The sequence below is a fragment of the Notechis scutatus genome, chromosome 8 (assembly GCF_049901735.1).
Source record: "Notechis scutatus isolate UNSWTSFEM ecotype Mainland chromosome 8, rNotScu1.2, whole genome shotgun sequence".
In the NCBI taxonomy this organism is placed as follows: Eukaryota; Metazoa; Chordata; class Lepidosauria; order Squamata; family Elapidae; genus Notechis; species Notechis scutatus.
In genome coordinates, this window is record NC_142016.1 from 23,086,757 (window position 1) to 23,106,102 (window position 19,346).

General features: G+C 42.9%; 1 protein-coding gene across 1 annotated transcript; it reads right to left on the minus strand.

The window, feature by feature from the left end:
• Window positions 1-773: 773 nt before the first annotated feature.
• Window positions 774-15,681, minus strand: LOC113421200 (pregnancy-specific beta-1-glycoprotein 6-like). The gene is made up of 8 exons (XM_087970409.1): window positions 15,500-15,681; window positions 10,370-10,723; window positions 8,209-8,478; window positions 5,775-5,876; window positions 3,141-3,413; window positions 2,292-2,534; window positions 1,968-2,015; window positions 774-1,110 (listed from the first exon to the last, which is right to left on the minus strand). The coding sequence occupies exons 1-7, from the start codon at window positions 15,576-15,578 to the stop codon at window positions 1,993-1,995; spliced, it is 1,344 nt and encodes a 447-aa protein (XP_087826535.1). The 5' UTR covers window positions 15,579-15,681; the 3' UTR covers window positions 774-1,110; window positions 1,968-1,992.
• Between the last annotated feature and the right edge of the window lie 3,665 nt (window positions 15,682-19,346).

Consider the following 19,346-nt stretch of genomic DNA (forward strand, 5'->3'; position numbering starts at 1 on the left):
GTTGCTTTTCTCCTTAGTTAATTTCCATCCATGGCTTCTTGTCCCGCCTTCTGATGGTTTGGTGAATAGTTTGTCCCCCTCATCTTTGTGGCAGCCCCTCAAATATTGGAACTGTGTGCTATCATTTCATCCCTAGTTCTTCTTTTCTCTAGACTAGCCATAGCCATTTCCTTTAATCATCTCACTTTTTCCAAAATCTTAACATCTTTTTTTTGTAATGTAGTGACCCAAATTGGATGCGGTATTCTATCAAAGGGCGGTCTTACAAAAGTTTTATAAAATGGTACTCGTGATCATGGAGAGAAGCAACCTAGAACTAAGAAGACAGTTAGAACAATTAACCAGTGAAATAACTTGCCTCCAGAAGTTGTGAATTCTCTGACCCTGGAAGTTTTAAAGAAGAGATTGGACAGTTATTTGTCTGGAATGGTATAGGGGTTTCCTTCCTAAGCAGGGTGTTGGACTACTAGAAGACGTCTAATAATTCTGTTATTCTAAACTTATAAGATGTTTTTGATCCCGTGGGGTAATTGCTCATAGGATATGCCCTAGCTAATTTGAAAGTGTGTTTGTGACTGTCCCCCCAACAGCAAGAGATCCACAACAACAGCACGACAACAATGACAATGTAAACATATACAGCACAATGGCAACAGCTCAATGGGAAAGATTTATTGAATACAATTTTCCGTGCTTCTCTGTGCATTTGTGATTAACTGCACACATTTTCTTTCCAGAGGGGAACATGAGAAATCATAGGCAAGTATTGGAATGAATACATTTTCATAAGAATGTAAACAAAGCAAGGACATTCTTCTGTCATGTATGAATAACCAATGATTCAAAGCACTTTTAAAATGTAATTAGAAGATCCGAATCCTATGCCTTTGAGAATAAAATTGCCACCCTAATACATAGTGATCATGATTTGTTTTTAACTTAGGGTAATTAATATTTGCATGGATAAGATCTCCAAGGACTTGGCTTTAAAGAGGGAGGTACAGATTTCAAAAAATCGAAGTGATTTTGAAGCAGCTGAAGTCTCAAACGGGCTGCTGTTTTTACATTTTTCTGCCTTGGAATTTTCCATCAGAAATCAGAGAACGAAAGCTGAAAGGGAAAATAGTCTATTAGGCACAATTTTTATTCCACATCTTGGTTTTAAAACTCTCCGCTGGAAAGTTTGATTTTAACTACAGGTGTGCTTTTATGTATCCTGAGTTGTAGTAAGATTAGCATTAGAGAAAAGAGGAGTAGTTACAACTGAATAAGAAATAATGGAGCATGTTGCTGTCTTTTGTAGTAACATATCATTTCTTATATAAGAAAGACATTACAAAGAAAGTTTTTATGAGTTTTATGAAACTAGTTACTTTATTAAGTTACCCATTTTGCTCCTGGGTTCAATTCAAGATTTTGACCTTCAAAATCCTTTTTGGCAAGCAAAGCTTTTTAATTTGATTTATCACTTTATATTTTTTTGCTATATGCTGTCCAGAATCACTTGTTATGAGATGGGAGGCCATATAAAGTTGATTGATAGATGGACAAATGGATAAATAGATACTGTAGATAGATGATAGATAGATAGATATGAAAGGTAGGTAGATAGAATGATAGATAGATAGATAGATAGATAGATAGATAGATAGATAGATAGATAGATAGATAGATAGATAGATAGATAGATGGATGGATGGATGGATGGATGGATGGATGGATGGATGGATGGATAGATAGTCAGACAGATAGATACAGAATGTTAGATGACGGATAGATAGAGAGATGGCTGGATGGAGATAGATGGAGAGATGGATGGAGAGATGAAGAGAAAGATATAGATAGGTAGATGATAATTGGATGGATGGATGGATAGATGATAGCCAAATGGATAGGAAAAACTAAAACTTAGGGAAACTAGAGCAAATGAATCATTCCTGAATATTTTCTGAAGAATTGATACTTACACCCTTGTCTTTCCATCCTTCATTTCTATTTTAGGCTTTTAAACTTTCCTAAAAAGAGAAAAAGAGAAAGCGACCTCAGCAATGTTATAAGGAATGCAATCCTCTTCCTTCCTTGTATCACCAAGGGACCACGTGCTTCCAACCTTGGGGGGAGGGGAGGGGGAAACATCTTCAGTCCCAAGGCACAGGCTCCTCAATCTGTTTGGCCTGGGGGCTCTCCAAACTTGGCAATTTTAAGACTGTGGACTTCAACTCCCAGAATTCTCCAGCCAGCATGTATTGTATTTGGCAAATGATCAGGAGTTTCTTGTTCTGACTACTCACTTTTCATGTTGATCTCCAAGGTGGTATTTCTCTTCAGGAAAGAGATTGGATTAATCACACTACAAGTATAATTTCCAGAATTCTCTGGGCTAATTTTCAGAAACAAAATCCTATTATCCAATTCTGTTCCATTATAAAACCAAGTATAAACAGCAGGAGGATGCACAACAGCTTTGCAAGTCAATTTGATCTGCGCTTTTGGGACATCAATAGTCTCATTGATAATCAGAGGGTCAGGTCCATCTGGAGGAGACAAGCATATTTAGGATTATTTTTAAGCAGAGGAACAATTTTCAAAAGAACATCCTTGCAACGTTCTGAAGTAGCAAGAACCTTCTCTTTTTATTCTATTTAATGTGTCAGTTAAAAGGACTACCGTGGTCAGCAACTGGACTAATCTTTCTAGACTTGGCAAGTTTAAGATTTCAGCTCCCACCCAGATCCCTAGCCACCATATTTGCAAATTGAAGATGTGTGGACTTCATCTCCCAGCATTCCCCAGCCAGCCATCTTGGCAAGTTTAACACATGTGGACTTCATCTCCCAGCATTCCCCAGCCAGCCATCTTGGCAAGTTTAACACATGTTGCTTTCATCTTCCAGTATTCCCCAGCCAGCCATGTACTTGCCAAGTTTGATAAACACTGAACCAGACTGACTGAGTCCAACTGAAGAAAAAAACAACCCAGAATTAACCCAGTTTGTGGGACCTAAACTGACCCGCACACAAATCAAATGGATTGAGATTATACAAAATGGCAGACCACCGAGGAAGAAGGTTAAGTACTCAGGAATCATGTACAGCTCGCTGGCTGCATGCCATGACTCAAGACAAGAAGATTAGACTTACAGATAATGTCCAAGTGATAGGGTTCGCTCTCGTTGGAAGAGATGCTGTTGTTACCATGGCAAATATAATCTGCAGTATCATTTCGGTACCCTGGATTCAACTCAAGGGTCTGGTTGTTGTTCTTCAAAGAGATGCGGCCATCTGCATGGACCACCTGGCCCCCTTTGGTCCAGGAATATGAAACACTGTCACCTCTTGACGTGCAGTGCAAGGAGATTAGCCTGCCCTCGATGGCCTCAGGTGGATGTTTGATGGTAACGTTGCTCACGCGACCTGTGGGAAGGGGAAAACGCCAATGTTGAAGGTCTCACCAGGGGAGGAAGGCCTGGAGCGGCACATGAAAAGCAAATTTCAGGAGTGGATAGGACGAACGGTTGTCATGCGGGGAAAATCAGTGACGGGGAAGCTAACGTGGACACAGTTACGGGTAGTCCTCATTTAGTGACTGTTCGAAGTTATAAGGGCACTGAAAACATGGACTTATGACTGGTCCTCACACGTATGGCCACTGCAGCATCCCTACAGTCTTACAATGAACATTCTTCTGCTTGGCAACTGAAGTGGATTTATCACAGTTGCACTTTCCGGGGGTTATGTGATCGACAAGGGCCGTGGTGGTGCAGTGGTCAGAATGCAGTATTGCAGGCTACTTCTGCTGACTGCCGGCTGCCGGAAGTTCAGCAGTTCAAACCTCACCATGTTCTGACCCAGCTCCCCAACCATGACAAACCCCCGTAACGGAAGCAATGATTCTTTTATTAGGAGCGCCAGCAGCCGTGTCAAAAAGTTTCTCTTTCACCTCAGGCTAACAAGTCTGTCCAGCAGGGGACATGAACAGTGTCTGCCGCATCTATTCATCTCCGCCCCCTGCCTTTTATCCCCAGAGCTAGTGTGGGGCTTTGCTAGCAGCGGTGGCTCTTCCGTCCCAAGGACCGGCCCATAGATTTCCACTGCTCTCCTCTCCTCTGCCTTCTGCTCATCCATGCCCCAGGCACTGGGCCCAGCTGTTCCTCCTCTTCCTCATCAGCCACCTTCAGACCTGGAAGCTGTTGACTCTCCATCTGAGGGCTGACAGACAGCCCAGGCTCCGTCTCCGTCTCTGTCTCTGTCTCTGTCTCTGTCTCTGTCTCTGTCTCTCTGTCTCTGTCTCTGTCTCTGTCTCTCTCTGACAGCTCTATTCCCTCTTCCCACTTGGAACTCTCAGATTGCCTTGATGCTGATCTTGACTCCCACACCCCCTCCTCCTTTGATTTGGTTGCTAGAGGGGCTGGCAGCTGACAGGCCACAACACACTGGTTCAAGTTTGACTCAGCCTTTCCTCCTTCTGAAGTTGGTAAAATGAGGACCGGATTATTGGGGGCAATAGGCTGACTCTGTAAACTGCTTAGAGAGGTCTATAAAGCAATATGAAGCGGTATATAAGCCTAAGTGCTATTGCCCTCCCTCCAGTGGTTAGGATGCAGTATTGCAGGCTAACTCTGCCGACTGCCATCAGTTCAATCCTGACTGGTTCAAGGTTGGCTCAGCCTTCCGTCCTTCCGAGGTTGGTAAAATGAGGACCGGATTATTGGGGGCAATAGGCTGACTCTGTAAACTGCTTAGAGAGGGCTATAAAGCAATATGAAGCGGTATATAAGCCTAAGTGCTATTGCTATGGCTATTCATGACCTTCCTAGCTGGCTTTTGACAAACAAAGCCAATAGGGGAAGCCAGATTTGCTTATCAACCTGCAGTAATTCACTTAACAAGTGTGGCACAAAAAGGTTATAAAATGGAACAAAACTCATCTAACAACTGCCTTGCTTAGCAATGGAGGTTCTGGGATCAGTTCTGTTCATAAGTCAAAGACAAACTGTATTCCATAAGGAAAAGATTGTCTTCTTCCAGGGAAAACACAGACACATCAACCCTTACAACCACTGCAGCCTCTCCACGGTCATGTGATCAAAATTTGGGTGCTTGGCACCTGGCAGATACTTATTACAGTTGCACGTCCCCTGGTGAAGTCAATGGGGGGAAGGTGAAATTCACTTAATGACTGCATGTTTCACTTAACAACTGCAGTAATTCCCTTAACTACCGTAGCAAAAAGAAAAATCATAAAATCATATCCAGCTCACTTAACAACTGTCATACATAGCAACGGAAAGTCTGTGTCAACTCATAAAATATTTCTATGGTCTTTTTAGAGTTGCCAACAGAAAGGGAGGGGGGAGCAGTGTGGCAGCCTGGAAATCAAAAGTGCATTCCACAAATAGTTTTTCAAAGATAGTAACTAGGTGACTGAAGTTTCTGCCATGCAAAATTCTAACTGGAGACCCTGATTGATGACTCTTGGCTATGGATGTGTCCCATTGGAGAATATGAATTATGATACACCCAGGGGGTGGGGGGAAACCAGGGTCAAGGGAGACAGTGAACTATGTGTCTCAGAGTCGGCTACACCCAGGCAGTGCCGGGTATGTTAATTCCCAATAAATCCTTTTGAAGTTTTGGAAGTTTGGCTCGAGACTCATGATTTAATTGTGGGTAACTGCTGGAATCCTGACAGCCTGGTCCCAATTGTGATCATAAGTCAAGGACTACCTATAGTGGCTATGGATAACTACTTTCAACCGCACCTTAGTTACTCACTTTTTTCCAAGTAAATCTCCAGGCTGCTGCTGTTTCTTTTCGTCTGAAGGAGATCATTTCCAGCCTGGCAGATATAGCTCCCCGTTTTGTCTTCCATGAAATCTTCGAGGAATAATTTTTGCCCGGTGTCTATTTTCTTTCCATTATGAAACCAAACATATCGTGGCTGGGGAAATGAATCAGCTTTGCAGGTGAGCACAACATTAATGTGTTCGTTATAATATCGTTGGGTTGGCTGGATTGCAGGTGTATCTGGACCATCTTGGGAAAATATATTGTTGGAATTCATTGTTGGGATGAATTTTTTAATGCAACAACTACAGCAGTATGCAGCCAGTAAATGGCAGTGCTTACAAATTTGGATCTATGATATATACTCTATGTTCTTTTGTAGTAAGCATAGCTTCCTATTTCCTGTTACAGTTGAACAGTTCAGCAGTAAAGCACATGGTGACTGTGTTCTTTGTTTGCTCTGTGGTGCTATATATCAGCAGAATTTCTAACACACACAGAGAGACAGACAGACAGATATAGATATAGATGAATTGCATACCTTCCATTTACTATTTCAGTCTGAAAGACCCTTTCACAGATTAGAACAGTGTTTGGCAACTTGAAGATATGCGGACTTCAATTCCCAGAATTCCCCAGCCAGACTTGCAGGCTGGGGAATTCTAGGAGTTGAAGTCTACTCATCCAGTTGCCATAGTTAGGAAATGCCGGATTAGATAGAACACAGGGATGATTATTTGAAGTAATTAAAAAAAATAACAGAAACAGCAACTCAGTGGGAGTGAGGTGTGTCCCATAAAATCTAGGTGCGCAACTCTGAGGATGGCCCTTCCCATTCTTAGTTCTCACCACTAGGAAGCCAGTCATTTCTACCCACTGTCATTTTGGGGTTACATCCATGCATGGATGTTTGGGCATATATATGACAGTCTGCAGTGCCCATAGAAATGAATGAAGTTAAAGAAAACATGAGAGATTGTTGCCTCTAGAAATACAGAACAGCACTTGGTAATTGATTCAAAGTCACCCGGTTGGCTTTCATGCCTAAGGCGACACTAGAACTCAACATCTCCTGGTGATTAGCCCAAAATCATCCAGCTGGTTTTCATGGCTAAGGTAGGATTAGAACTCCCTGTCTCCTGATGATTGACCCAAAATCATGCCCTCACAATCTCCCAGTTTCTAGCCTGATGCTTTAGCTTAAAGATGAATTTTAACTCAATACACCAGATTTAGTTTTAACTCAAATACAGAGAATAAACTCCTTTGGGAATTGTATCTAAGTCCTCACTGGGACCAGCCTTGTTCGGGTTAGGAAATGACTACTAGGCAGCACTGCCTCTCTTTATGGGAAAGGGATGGGCTCTGTTTGGTCATGGAGTTCTGGAGGATCGCCCAGCCCTGTTCCCCACCTTCTCCACCTGCTCTTCCAAGTGGCTGGGTGTTGCCCTCTCTTCTCAACTTTTACCAACATCATAAATTCTCTCCCTTGTGACTTGCAGAGCCCTTTTTGACAAGGCAGGGCCAAATTACTCATATGCAATAAGGGAAACAAATCCTCATTAAAGGACATAAAACCCTTGATAAGAACCCTCACCTACCCATTTAAAGAGAATTTAAATTATCTCTCTCCCCCCTGCACAGAATTGTGTGACTCTTATAAAAAATACTTTCATTTTCTGATATAACACCAAGGTTTCCTGCCTGTGGCAACTGCCATGCTTGGCGTCCAAGTAGAATGGTCCCATCTCAAGGACTTCCTGAGGCAGCGGAGAGCAACTATGGCCACTTTACGATCTGTGGACTTCAACTCCCAGAATTCCATGTTGGAGTGGACTTCAACTCCCAGAATTCCATGTTGGCCATGGACTTCTATTCACAGAATTCCATGTCTATTCCCAGAATTCCATGCTGCCTATGGACTTCCAGAATTCCATGTTGGCTGTGGACTTCAACTCCCAGAATTCCATGTTGGCCATGGACTTCAACTCCCAGAATTCCATGTTGGCCATGGATTTCTATTCCCAGAATTCTATGTTGGCCATGGACTTCTATTCACAGAATTCCATGTCTATTCCCAGAATTCCATGCTGTCTATGGACTTCCAGAATTCCATGTTGGCCATGGACTTCAACTCCTAGAATTCCATGTTGGCCATGGACTTCTATTCCCAGAATTCCATGCTGTCTATGGACTTCAACTCCCAGAATTCCATATTGGCCATGGATGTCTACCTCCAGAATTCCATGCTGGCTCAGGAATTCTGGGAGCTGAAATCCACGGGGTGTAGAGTTTCCATAACCCTAAGCCACCTACCCACCCACCCACCCTGGCCCTGAGGGATGAGGGTAGGAGAACAACTCAGAGCTGGTGAACTTGAGAGCTAAGACCAAGCTAGACATCTTGAAAGACAAATACTTACAGACAACGTTGAAGTTGAGAATGTCACTGATTCTTGTGCTGGTGTGGTTGGTAATTTGGCACTGATATCCCCCAGCATCGCTCTTGGTTACAGATGGAATTAAAAGAGTCTTATTATTGTCCAAGAGATGGGACTCCTTGGTGTAAAGTTCTCCATCTTTAAACCACGTAATCATTAGGTCATTGGGTGCACTGCAGAAGAAACGAACTGGATGCAATTCCTCAATGGCGCTGTTTGGTTTTGCAGTCACATTTGGCTTGGGCAGAAAATCTGCAGACAGGAGAAAGAGTGTTATTACGAGCAGCTTTTTAAAATGTACGTGTATATATTTATTTATTTGAATCCCACCTTTATTATTTTTACAAACAACTCACGGTGGTGAACATATCCGATACAACTTTCTCCTCTTGTAATCCCCAAAACAAAAAAACCTGTGAGATAAGTTGAGCTGAAACAGAGTGATTGGCTCAAAGTCGCTCGACTGGCTTTCATGCCTAAGGCGGGACTAGAATTCACAGTCTCCTGGTCAGTGGCCCAAAGTCACCCAGACAGCTTTTATGCCTAAGGCGGGACTAGAATTCACAGTCTCCTGGTCAGTGGCCCAAAGTCACCTAGATGGCTTTCATGCCTAAGGCAGGACTAGAATTCACAGTCTCCTGGTAATTGGTCCTAAGTCACCCAGACAGCTTTTATGCCTAAGGCGGGACTAGAATTCACAGTCTCCTGGTCAGTGGCCCAAAGTCACCTAGATGGCTTTCATGCCTAAGGCAGGACTAGAATTCACAGTCTCCTGGTAATTGGTCCTAAGTCACCCAGACAGCTTTTATGCCTAAGGCAGGACTAGAACTCCCAGTCTCCTGGTTTCTAGACCTTTCTAGCGGGAAATCCTTGTGCACGACCCAAAGCCCCATGGCCATGCTTTAATTGTATCTTCTGGAAATTCCTGAAGCTATTACAAAAATTGTGTCCTGAATGTTCTCTAAGCTTGGTAGTTTTCTTGCAGATGTTTTGTTACCCAACTGAGTAATGTGACCAGTGCTACAATAGAATGGGGTTTATAAACAGAGAACAAATCCCACTCCTTAGTTAGCATTGATGACTACCTAGTTGGGGAATGAAATGTCTGCAAGTAAACACCCAAGCTCAGAGGGCACCAAGGAACCCACAGTTCAATCCCGAGTTATTCTCTTCTATCGGTGTTATGAAATTGTAATTATTTAACCTAACAGGGAGAGAAAGTTTCTCATTTATTAATTTACTGTCCAAAACCAAATCATCAAAAGGGAAAAACTGTACAGCACAAATCACATTTAAGGGAAACGAGGATCAATTGTGGAGGCAATTTCCCTAGTGTTTCTTTTGGGGTATAGAATAAAACTGGAGTAAAACTGGAGTAAGCCAGATAGTCCAGATGCTGCAACAGTCATAAGTGTGAAAAAGGGTCATAAGTCTTTCCCCCCCCACTGCGGTTGAAACTTCCACTGGTCACTAAATGACTGGCTGTGAATCAGATTTAACAGATTATCAGAGTTGGAAGGGACCTTGTAGGTCATCTAGTCCAACCCCCTACCAAGCAGGAGACCCTACACCATTTCTGACAAATGGCAGTCCCGTTTCTTCTTGAAAGCTTCCAGTAATGGAGCTCCCACAACTTCTGAAGGCAACTTCTGTTCCATGGGTTGATTGTTCTCACTGTCAGAAAGTTTCTCCTTATTTCCAGGTTGAATCTCTCCTTGTTCAGTTTCCATCCATTGTTCCTTGTCTGGCCTTCAGGTGCTCTAGAGAATAGCTTGACCCCCTTCCTCCTCTCTGTGGCAGCCCCTTAAATATTGGAAGGCTGCTATCCTGTCTCCCCTGGTCCTTCTCTTTGCTAGACTAGCCATGCCCAGTTCCTGCAACCATTCATTGTATCTTTTAGCCTCCAGTCCCCTCATCATCCTGGTTGCTCTTCTCTGCACTCTTTCTAGAGTCTCAACATCTTTTTTACAATGTGGTGACCAAAACTGGATACAGTACTCTAGGTGTGGTCTTACAAAAGCTTTATAGAACCAAGGATTATGTGTATTATGATGCCAGAGCAGAAGCCCTTCACCTGCATAAATGGGCACATGTTATTTGCACGAGATCTTAGGAAACAGCAATAATAAGGTATTAAACATACCTACAACAGTTATGTTTGCATAACCTACAATAAAGAGTCCAGGTCCTCCTTCTATCAACAGGTAGTTTACTGAATCTTGGAAGGTTAAATTGCTGATGGAAAGGGAACAATTTTGGAAAATGTCCTCCCGTCCTGTATATTGCGGTCCTTGCATGGACCCACTTATTGGGGGATGGAATCTTATTCCAATTTCCTGCATTGTTTCTGGAGACAGGCCCCTGGACCAGCTGCAGTAGACAATCCCATCTCTAAGTTTTGGTGGATGCAACATAACGTCAAGCTTCTCCATGGGATTTGGAAGATTTGACACAATAGGGACTGTGTCTTCGGCTCCGGCCAAATGGAAGACAGTGGCTGCAGTAGAGGAGGAAAGAGAAAGAGAGAGAAAAATAATGGTTCTTAGTCCAGTGGTGGGTTTCAATTTTTTTTCCTACCGGTTCAGAAAGCTCGCTTCACTTTGTGTGCGTGTGTGCAGTGCTCAAACACCGCCTTCTGTATCAATGCTGATGAGCTGTGCAGGCATACCTAATGTGCATGCACCCCCCAAATACATGTTGAGACCAGATGCTCCCACGCTACCATATTTTGAGCTTGGGAACATGGGAGGGGGGAATTTCATGGAGCGTATGTAGTTAGACCTAATAACATTCTTTTTCTAAGTCAAGGTCATGTTATCTCTGCACATAAGTGAGGGGAAGTCTCAAGTTGGGACGGATGGTGATTGGGGCATGTGATGTGATGATGGGTGCAGGGGATGGATTTGTATTATTATTTTATTATTACCTTTATTGTCAGAGTACATGTGTACAGTGAGATTGGCTGAGCCTCCCTTTGTGCACACACACACACCCAACACAACTCACAGTGAGGACAGAAGTCCCTAACCCAGTCCCAACCTTATTACACCATGTGACCTTATTGCACAATGTGCCGGACCTGCAAGTCTATCATACTATCTTGACATGAAGTTATTTTCTGTTCAGGAGTCTTGACAGCCCACGGGTAGAAACTGTTCTTCAGCCTGTTGGCGCGGCTGGCTCTGCTTCTCTATCTCCTACCTGATGGTAGGAGAGTGAAGAAGTACTGACCGGGGTGTGAGTCGTCCCTGAGGATTTTCCTCACTCTTCTAAGGCAGCGAGCCCTAGTGAGGTCATCTAGTGGTATCAGGAACAGACCTCGATGTTTTGTGCTGTGCTCACCACCCTCTATAATGTCTTTCCATCCACGGCTGTCAAGCCAGCATACCACATCGTAATGCAATATGTGAGTACGCTTTCTATTGTGGACCAGTAAAAGAAGGTCATCAGTTGTTATTCCACTTTATTCTTTCGCAAGACCCTCAGGAAATGGAGTCTCTGTTGGGCCTTTCTGGCCACCTGAGTTGTGTCGATTTTCCAGGTGAGATCTTTGCGGAGGTAGACTCCCAGGAATTTAAAGAAGGAAACACTCTCCACACAGCCCCCCCCCACAATGTAAAGTGGGGCGGGTTCCTCTCTCTTCTTCCAGAAATCTAACACCATCTCCTCTGTCTTGCTGATATTTAGGGTTCAGGTTGTTTTCTAGGCACCATGAGGATAATTTTTGAACCTCCCCCCTGTATGCTGTTTCATCTCCACCTGTAATGAGACCCAATATGGTAGCATCATCTGCGAACATAGTTTTTACTTACTGCAAGGAAACCCGAAACTTTCAGATTCAGGATTCCCCAGTTGTGCCAGTTTACTATCCAAAATAAAAAAGAACTTTTGAGAAGATGCCTGTCTCGGATTTATTGGCTGGTTTTCTGGAACGCTGACAGCAGGTTTCGCATGTGCGTGAAAAGGGCTCAGAGACCACCTTCTGTATCAATGCTGGTGAGCTGTGCTGTTTTTTTTTACCTCAGCTGAGTCATGGCAATCCGCTCTCTGCATGAATCAGCTCAGCTAATAAATAACAGAATATAGGAGAGGTAAGAGCGGTGGCGGTGGGGTGGGGCCAGCCAGAGGCGGCATTTGCCGGTTCTCTAAACCAGTCAAAATGTTTGCTACCGGTTCTATAGAACCGGTGTGAACCGGCTGAATACCACCCGTGCTCTTAGCAAATATAAATTTTAAGCAAAAAGCCCATTGAATTACAGGAAACCCTTTACAACTATTCCATTTAGCGACCGTTTGAACTTACCATTGCAGTAAGAAAAGTGATTTTTTAAAAATAAATTTTATTAAACATACAGAAAAGAAAAGACATTTAAAAACAACAATGAACGTGGTGCATACATCCTGACACACCTGATTGTCTTACATCATTAATTAATAAATATAGAAAATAATACGGATTTACATATATACATAAGCTTTTGTCATTTGTATATTCTTGTACTTTTCTTTTTTTCAACCAGTGGTAAAACTTCTTCCAAATTTTATAATAATCAGAATCGGTCTTATTTTTTAATTCTTGAGTTAATTTATCCATTTCGGCACCCATCCAAATTTTCCTAATTATTTCCATCTCATCTAGCGTTTCGTTAGCTTTCCATCTTTGGGCATAAGCTAACCTTGCAGCTGTAGTGAAAGTGATTTTGTTTTCTTCACGCAACTGTTGCAGCGTTCCCCTGATCAAAATTCAGACACTTGACAAGTGGCTCATAATTATGACGGTTGCAGTATCCCATGATCCTTTTTTGTGACCTTGTGATGAGCAAATTGAATGGGAAAGCCAGATTCACTTAACAAACCGGGTTACTAATTTAACAACGGCTACGATTCACTTAACAACTGTGGCAAGCAAGGTCATAAAATGGGACAGATCTCCCTTAACAAATGTCTCACTTAGCAACAAAAATTTGAGGCTCCGTTGTGGCCATAAGTGCAGACTATTTGTAATTACCTTTTGCATAGAAACAAATGTTGGCAAATATTCTTGCATGCTTGATATGCAATACAGGTAGTCCTCGACTTGCGACCACAACTGAGCCCAAAATGTATGTTGCTAAGCCAGATATTTGTTAAGAGAGTTTTGCCCCATTTTTATGACCTTTTTTTGGCACCGTTGTTAAGTGAATCACTGTGGTTGATTAATTAGTAACATGGGTGAATCTGGCTTCCCCATTGACTTTGCTTGTCAGAAGGTGGCAAAAGGAGATCACCTGACCCCAGGACACTGCAACCGTCATAAATATGAGTCAGTTGGCAAGCCTCTGAATTTTGATTACATGACTATGGGGAAGCTGCAATGGTTAAAAATGGTCATAAGTCACATTTTTCAGTGATGACGTAACTTTTAATGGTCACTTAATGAATTCTTGTAACCAAACCAAATCTATATTCAGGAAAAATTAGAAACTCTCTATCAATCTGATTAATAAAAAAGCAGCTTAGAAAAAGCTGAAGGCATATAAAGCACAGAAATACCAGGTGCCTACATCATGTTAAATGAACATTTTAGTTTAATTCATTCAATACAGCATAGTTGACTGGGTTCACCAAGCGTACTCTACCAAAATAGAACAAGCTATATTATAGAATATAATGTGCGAATTGCATCATGGTAGCTGCATCATGGTAACTTTTTAAAAGTTTAGTTTACTTTATTGTCCTTGCACCTGGTACAATGAAATTAAATACCATCTTCAGTGTACATTATAACTATGAAAATAAACAAAGCACACATCCTTCACATTCTATACATTGAATTGAAAACCCCTGATATGGCATTAATATTGCACCATATAGTAGAATTCAACAGAGCTCCTGCCCTGGGATAGAAGCTGTTTTTCAGCCTATTTGTCCTTGTTTTTATTATTGTCCTATACCGTCTGCCAGATGGTAATAGTTCAAAAAAAGGGAGCCCAGGATAAGTTGGATCTTTGAGGATGTTTTGAAGTTTCTTAAGGTAGCAAGAACTATAAAGCTCTTCCAAAGAGGGGAGAGGGCAACCCATGATCCTCTGGGCAATGCTATCTGCCATTGTGCAATTGGCAAACCAGACAGAGGTGCAGTAAGCTAAGATACTCTCTATGGTGCAGCGGTAGAAGATCACCAGCAGTTTTTCATTCAGTTGTTGTTTTCTGAGAGGTCTCAGGTAGTATAATCTATGCTGGGCCCTTTTGGCCATGGCTGCAATGTGAGCACCCCAGGTCAGGTCCTCTTTTAGGGTAACACCCAGAAACTTAAAACTGGCCACTTGCTCCACTCAGTCTCCATTGATAAGCAAGGGCTGGATGTCTGATCTGTTCCTTCTATAATCCACTATAAGCTCCTTGGTCTTATTGGTGTTGAGGACCAAGTTATTGTCTCCACACCCCACGAAAGCACTAATGTCTTATTTCTCTTAACTTTTTTGCACACTTGGCTGAGAGGTAGCCATCTAGGCAATTGTGATGGTACCATCCCACCAGACCTTTGAGTGCCACAACATTGAAAGGACAATCTTCTTTATATACAATTGATGGGACCTTTGAGTATGTAAAAATATTGGAGTTCAAATGATCCAAATTGTTATTATTTTTTCAATGCTATATATCTATGAGGTTCGAGCAAGCCATTTCAGTCTCCGGATCCATAAGTTTATTAACTGGAATGCAATTCATAACCATTATTGGCCCCAAAGTCCTGTTTTGCAATATAAGACCAATATTAATGTCAAAACGATAGAGCAGAGCTGCAAAAAAGGAACCTGGTAGAAGCTTCAGCAATTCTAATTTGAATTATTATTAATAATTAGATTAAATGTAGCAGTCCACTCTAATTTCATTTATTTATTTACAACATTAAAACAACTGTTCGTCTTTTAACCAGTTCTGGGCAGCTCCACATCTTATGAACACTATAACATTCAACTGATTAAAACGTTAAAACAACTGAAGCCTGGTGCCAATTCAGATCTCCAGGCAGCTTACAAAAAATAAAACTATATCAAACCAATTAAGGACATAAATTAAACAAGACAGGTTGGACTAAGCAGCCATTAAAACTGGAGATGATCCAACTGTCCACCTACATGCACATCCAGCCCCTTCAGATGTTGCAAAAAACAACAACACCCCAGATAAATGCATCAACATTTCTAATGAAGACCCAACCCTCCAACCAAGATCTCATCCAATCCTTGGAGACTCTATTTTTTTTTTTTTTTTGAGGTTCTCATCCATACCTGTCCAAAGCACCATCCAACTTCTCCATCCAAGAATACCATGTACTCCATTCATCAAGTATGGTGGCTTTGTCTGCATTGTATAAGCAGAAGATCTTCAGGCTTCGTGGTTTCAAAACCCAAATCTGGAACCATCAGAGATCCTGACCAAGATTGATCCAACAGGAGCTTGGCAAATCAGATCTGGACACCCTCTTGACTTCTGACTTCTTCATTGCTAACCAAAGAGGTGTGGCTGGATTCACAAACCGAAGAGGTGTGGCTGGATTCACATCCGGTAACGGGAAAGGATGAAAACTCCATAATGCAGTATATTTAGAACCAGTAAAAAATTTATTTGCTAAAAGAACATGAGTCACACAGTTTACTAATTACAAAGGGCTATGCAAAGTCCAATGTCATTTTTCATTTATGAGGTTTTGTGATCATTTGGCCTTGGACTGAGTATTTTAGAAGCATCTCACCCAATCTTCTACTGGTTGACAATATATGGGTTTGAAGAATTGTTCCAATTTCCTGATCTATTTTAGATCAGCTTTATTCACAAAGTTGTGGGTATTGCACAACATGATTTCTGACATTTCCTGATGGCTTCCCACAAGTCCTTGGGGAAGCCAACAGGAAGTCGGAAGTCACTCCCATACCTGCTTTTTTCCCCCACCTGTGGTCTTTCTGTTTCTCAGTTCAGGTAAGGAGATATTGATTTATTACTTTTTCAGGTAAGGAGATATTGATTTATTTATTTTTTCCCCCACCTGTGGTCTTTCTGTTTCTCAGTTCAGGTAAGGAGATATTGATTTATTACTGAAGTGCATTTACCACTCCTACTATTTTCCTATTTGTGATCTATACTTTTCTTAACTCATCACAGGATCGTCCAGAGTGGACACAAGGTTGCAAAAGGGAATCACATGACCCCAGGACACTACAACTGTTATAAATATGAACCAGTGGCCAAGCATCCCAATTTGGATCACGTGATCAGGGCGATGCTCCTTCTTCAAGCCTCCGTGGTCCCCCTATGATGACATCACAGCCCCCCAGGGGTCTGCGGCAGTGGTGGGATTCAAAATTTTTTTTTATTACCGGTTCTGTGGGCGTGGCTTGGTGGGCGTGGCTTGGTGGGCATGGCTTGGTGGGCTTGGCAGGGGAAGGATACTAGAAAATCTCCATACCCTCCCCACTCCTGAGGGAAGGTTACTGCAAAATTCCATTCCCTCCCCACACCACTAACCTGCTTTCCAGCTCCGTTCCCTTGTGCAGGGCAACTCGGGAGACAGAGAATAGATGGGGCGGGGCCAGTCAGAGGCGGTATTTGCTGGTTCTCCAAACTACTCAAAATTTCCACTACCGGTTCTCCAAAACTGGTCAGAACCTGCTAAATACCACCTCTGACAGGGTTGTCTAGTTAGAAATAAAGCCGATTGATCATGTCTCATGTTGTTGACCGACAGCTAAGAAGGCCAGGATGAGGTCCCTGGGTGTGTTACGAAGCACAGAATGCCAACTTACAGGTACTTTCTGGCAAGTCTTTTGGAAGAGAAAAATGGACTTTGGCTTACTTCCCTGTTGGGAAGCACCCAGTCTGGCAGGGAGGAGGGATCAAATATGCCCCTAGTCTAGAGTCACTGCGCAATCACAAAAGTCCTAGGACCGTTCCCCACACCTCCAGGTTCCTTGGAGCCTTATCTAATTGTTACCAAGAGTTGGCTGGGAGAACATAATAAAGGAAGTCTTCAACTTATAACCATTTGTTTAGTGACCGTTCAAAGTTACAACGGCAATGAAAAAAGAGATTTATGACTGTTTTTCACACTTATGACTGTTGCAAAGGAGCATTGCCCTGATCACGTGATCCAAATTTGGATGCTTGGCCACTGGTTCATATTTATAACAGTTGTAGTGTCCTGGGGTCATGTGATTCCCTTTTGCGACCTTCTGTCCATCAAAGGCCATGGGGAAGCCAGATTCATTTAACAATTGTGTTAACAACTTAACCGCTGCAGTGATCCATTTAACAACTGTGGCAGGATAGGTTGTAGAATGGGGCGAAACTCACTTAAAAACCGTTTCGCTTAGCAACAGTAATTTTGGGCTCATTTGTGGTCATAAGTCGCGGAGTATCTGTAAAATAGTTATCCTGAACTCTGCATGCGTGGTTCAGTTTATCCTGTGTTATGTTCAGTTGCTTTACTTTTTGTGTTTTCTATTTCTTCTCAGAGGAAACTGCCTCAAGGTTTTAAGAATGGGAAATGGTCTACATGTCCATAAAGCAAAGAATAAATAACCCAATGTGGTTGATCCCTACTAATGCAAAGTCTTGTTGCAGATTGAATGATGTTGGGGTAGAGATGTTATAACTGTCAACCCTGAAGCTGACCTGACTCAGGCTACTTGGGTTAAAATCTGGGATGTGAAGGAGTCATGTTGGTTAAACAGTTCCACAACTACCCCCAGAAGCTTAAGGGACCCTTGGGGTTGGACGGGCGGAGAGGCTAAGGTGAATATTGAGTAACCTCTCTGCAATCTTTTTTTCTTTGCAAGAAGTCCTCTTCAATTAAGGGGGTGGGGGGTTGCCTGTCAACCCTGAAGCTGACCTGACCATTTTGAGGCTCAGTGTTGCCACAGTGCAGCTGAGGGGGAATAGAGACAGAGGGGCTTGTAACCAAAACAAAATACTTTCTCCTGGGAACCAAGGACATTCCCACCGGTGGCTGGTACAGACGAGGAGCCACGTCGCCTGGCAACTGGATGGGACCTTGATTGGACCGTGTGACTGACTGACTGGGAAAAGGGAGAAATGTTTAGTTTTTAATAAGGGGAAAACTGCGGGAATATTCAGCGTCGGTTTTCACCAGTTTGTGCCAATATGATATGTCCAACGAACCAATTCTTTGAGGAACCTACCTGCCTCGGAGCTCTGTTTATTATGAATGTATTCCTTGGGACTCTGACATCGACCTTGTGAAATTGGTGTGCGATTCAACACTATCTGGGCCACTGCAGAATTCCTTCCAAGTAACCTTCCGGTCCTACAGATAATCCTAAAATTATCTCCCAAGTTTTGGAGATGAGGTCATAATGGACCTTTTTTTTTTAAAGGCGTACGACATGGGCACCTTATGAGAATTTCAAGCAATAATTTAGATATTATATATAGACTGTGGAGTTAAAATCCAAGGCATTCAAACCATTTAAACTTTTTGCAAAGGGTTTTCTGCCCGGTTGCTGTGTGGGCGTGGCCATGGTGGGCGTGGCCTAGTCAGTCACCTGCACCACGGCGGGAGGGTTGTTTTTGCTCTCCCCGGGCTCCGGAGGCTTTCCTTGAGCCTCCAGGAGGGTGAAAACAGCCTTTCCAGACTCCGGAGGCTCTCTGGAAGCTGGAAACGGGCCTATTTCCGGCCTTCCTGAACTTCTGGGAGGCCTGTTTTTCGCCCTCCCCGAGCCTCCAAATGCACCCTGCACATACCTGCATCCAAAACGGGTCATGTGGGGACTCCTGGTAGAGGAGGGGAGGGGTGGTCGGGGCCAGCCAGGAGTGGGATTTTGGGGCTTTCTGAACTGCACAGAATCTTAGCTAGGGGCTCTCCCGGACCCCTGCGAACCCCCAGCAGCCCACCTCTGATTTAAAGGCTAGGAAAGAAGAACCACTGCAGAAGAAAGTGAATTTGGGCCTTAAGGGTTGTTTTTTATCTTGCTAAAGATTTTTTTTTTAAAATCCAGTCCAGTTAATAACGCTGGTGTACACAACCGACTCCGACACCACAGAATCAAGAGGTCCGCCATATTGTACTTGGACGCTGACAAGAACAACAACAGAGCAACACAGTCGCCACAACAAAGCAAG

Excerpts from the sequence above, each read along its gene's own strand:
- LOC113421200 (XM_087970409.1), bottom strand. The coding sequence starts at position 15,578 with ATGCAGACAAAGCCACCATACTTGATGAATGGAGTACATGGTATTCTT. Across the intron at positions 8,479-10,369 it reads TGCAAACATAACTGTTGTAG|ATTTTCTGCCCAAGCCAAAT; the intron begins GTATGTTTAATA and ends TCCTGTCTGCAG. Across the intron at positions 2,016-2,291 it reads CTTGGAGATCAACATGAAAA|GAAAGTTTAAAAGCCTAAAA; the intron begins GTGAGTAGTCAG and ends TTCTCTTTTTAG.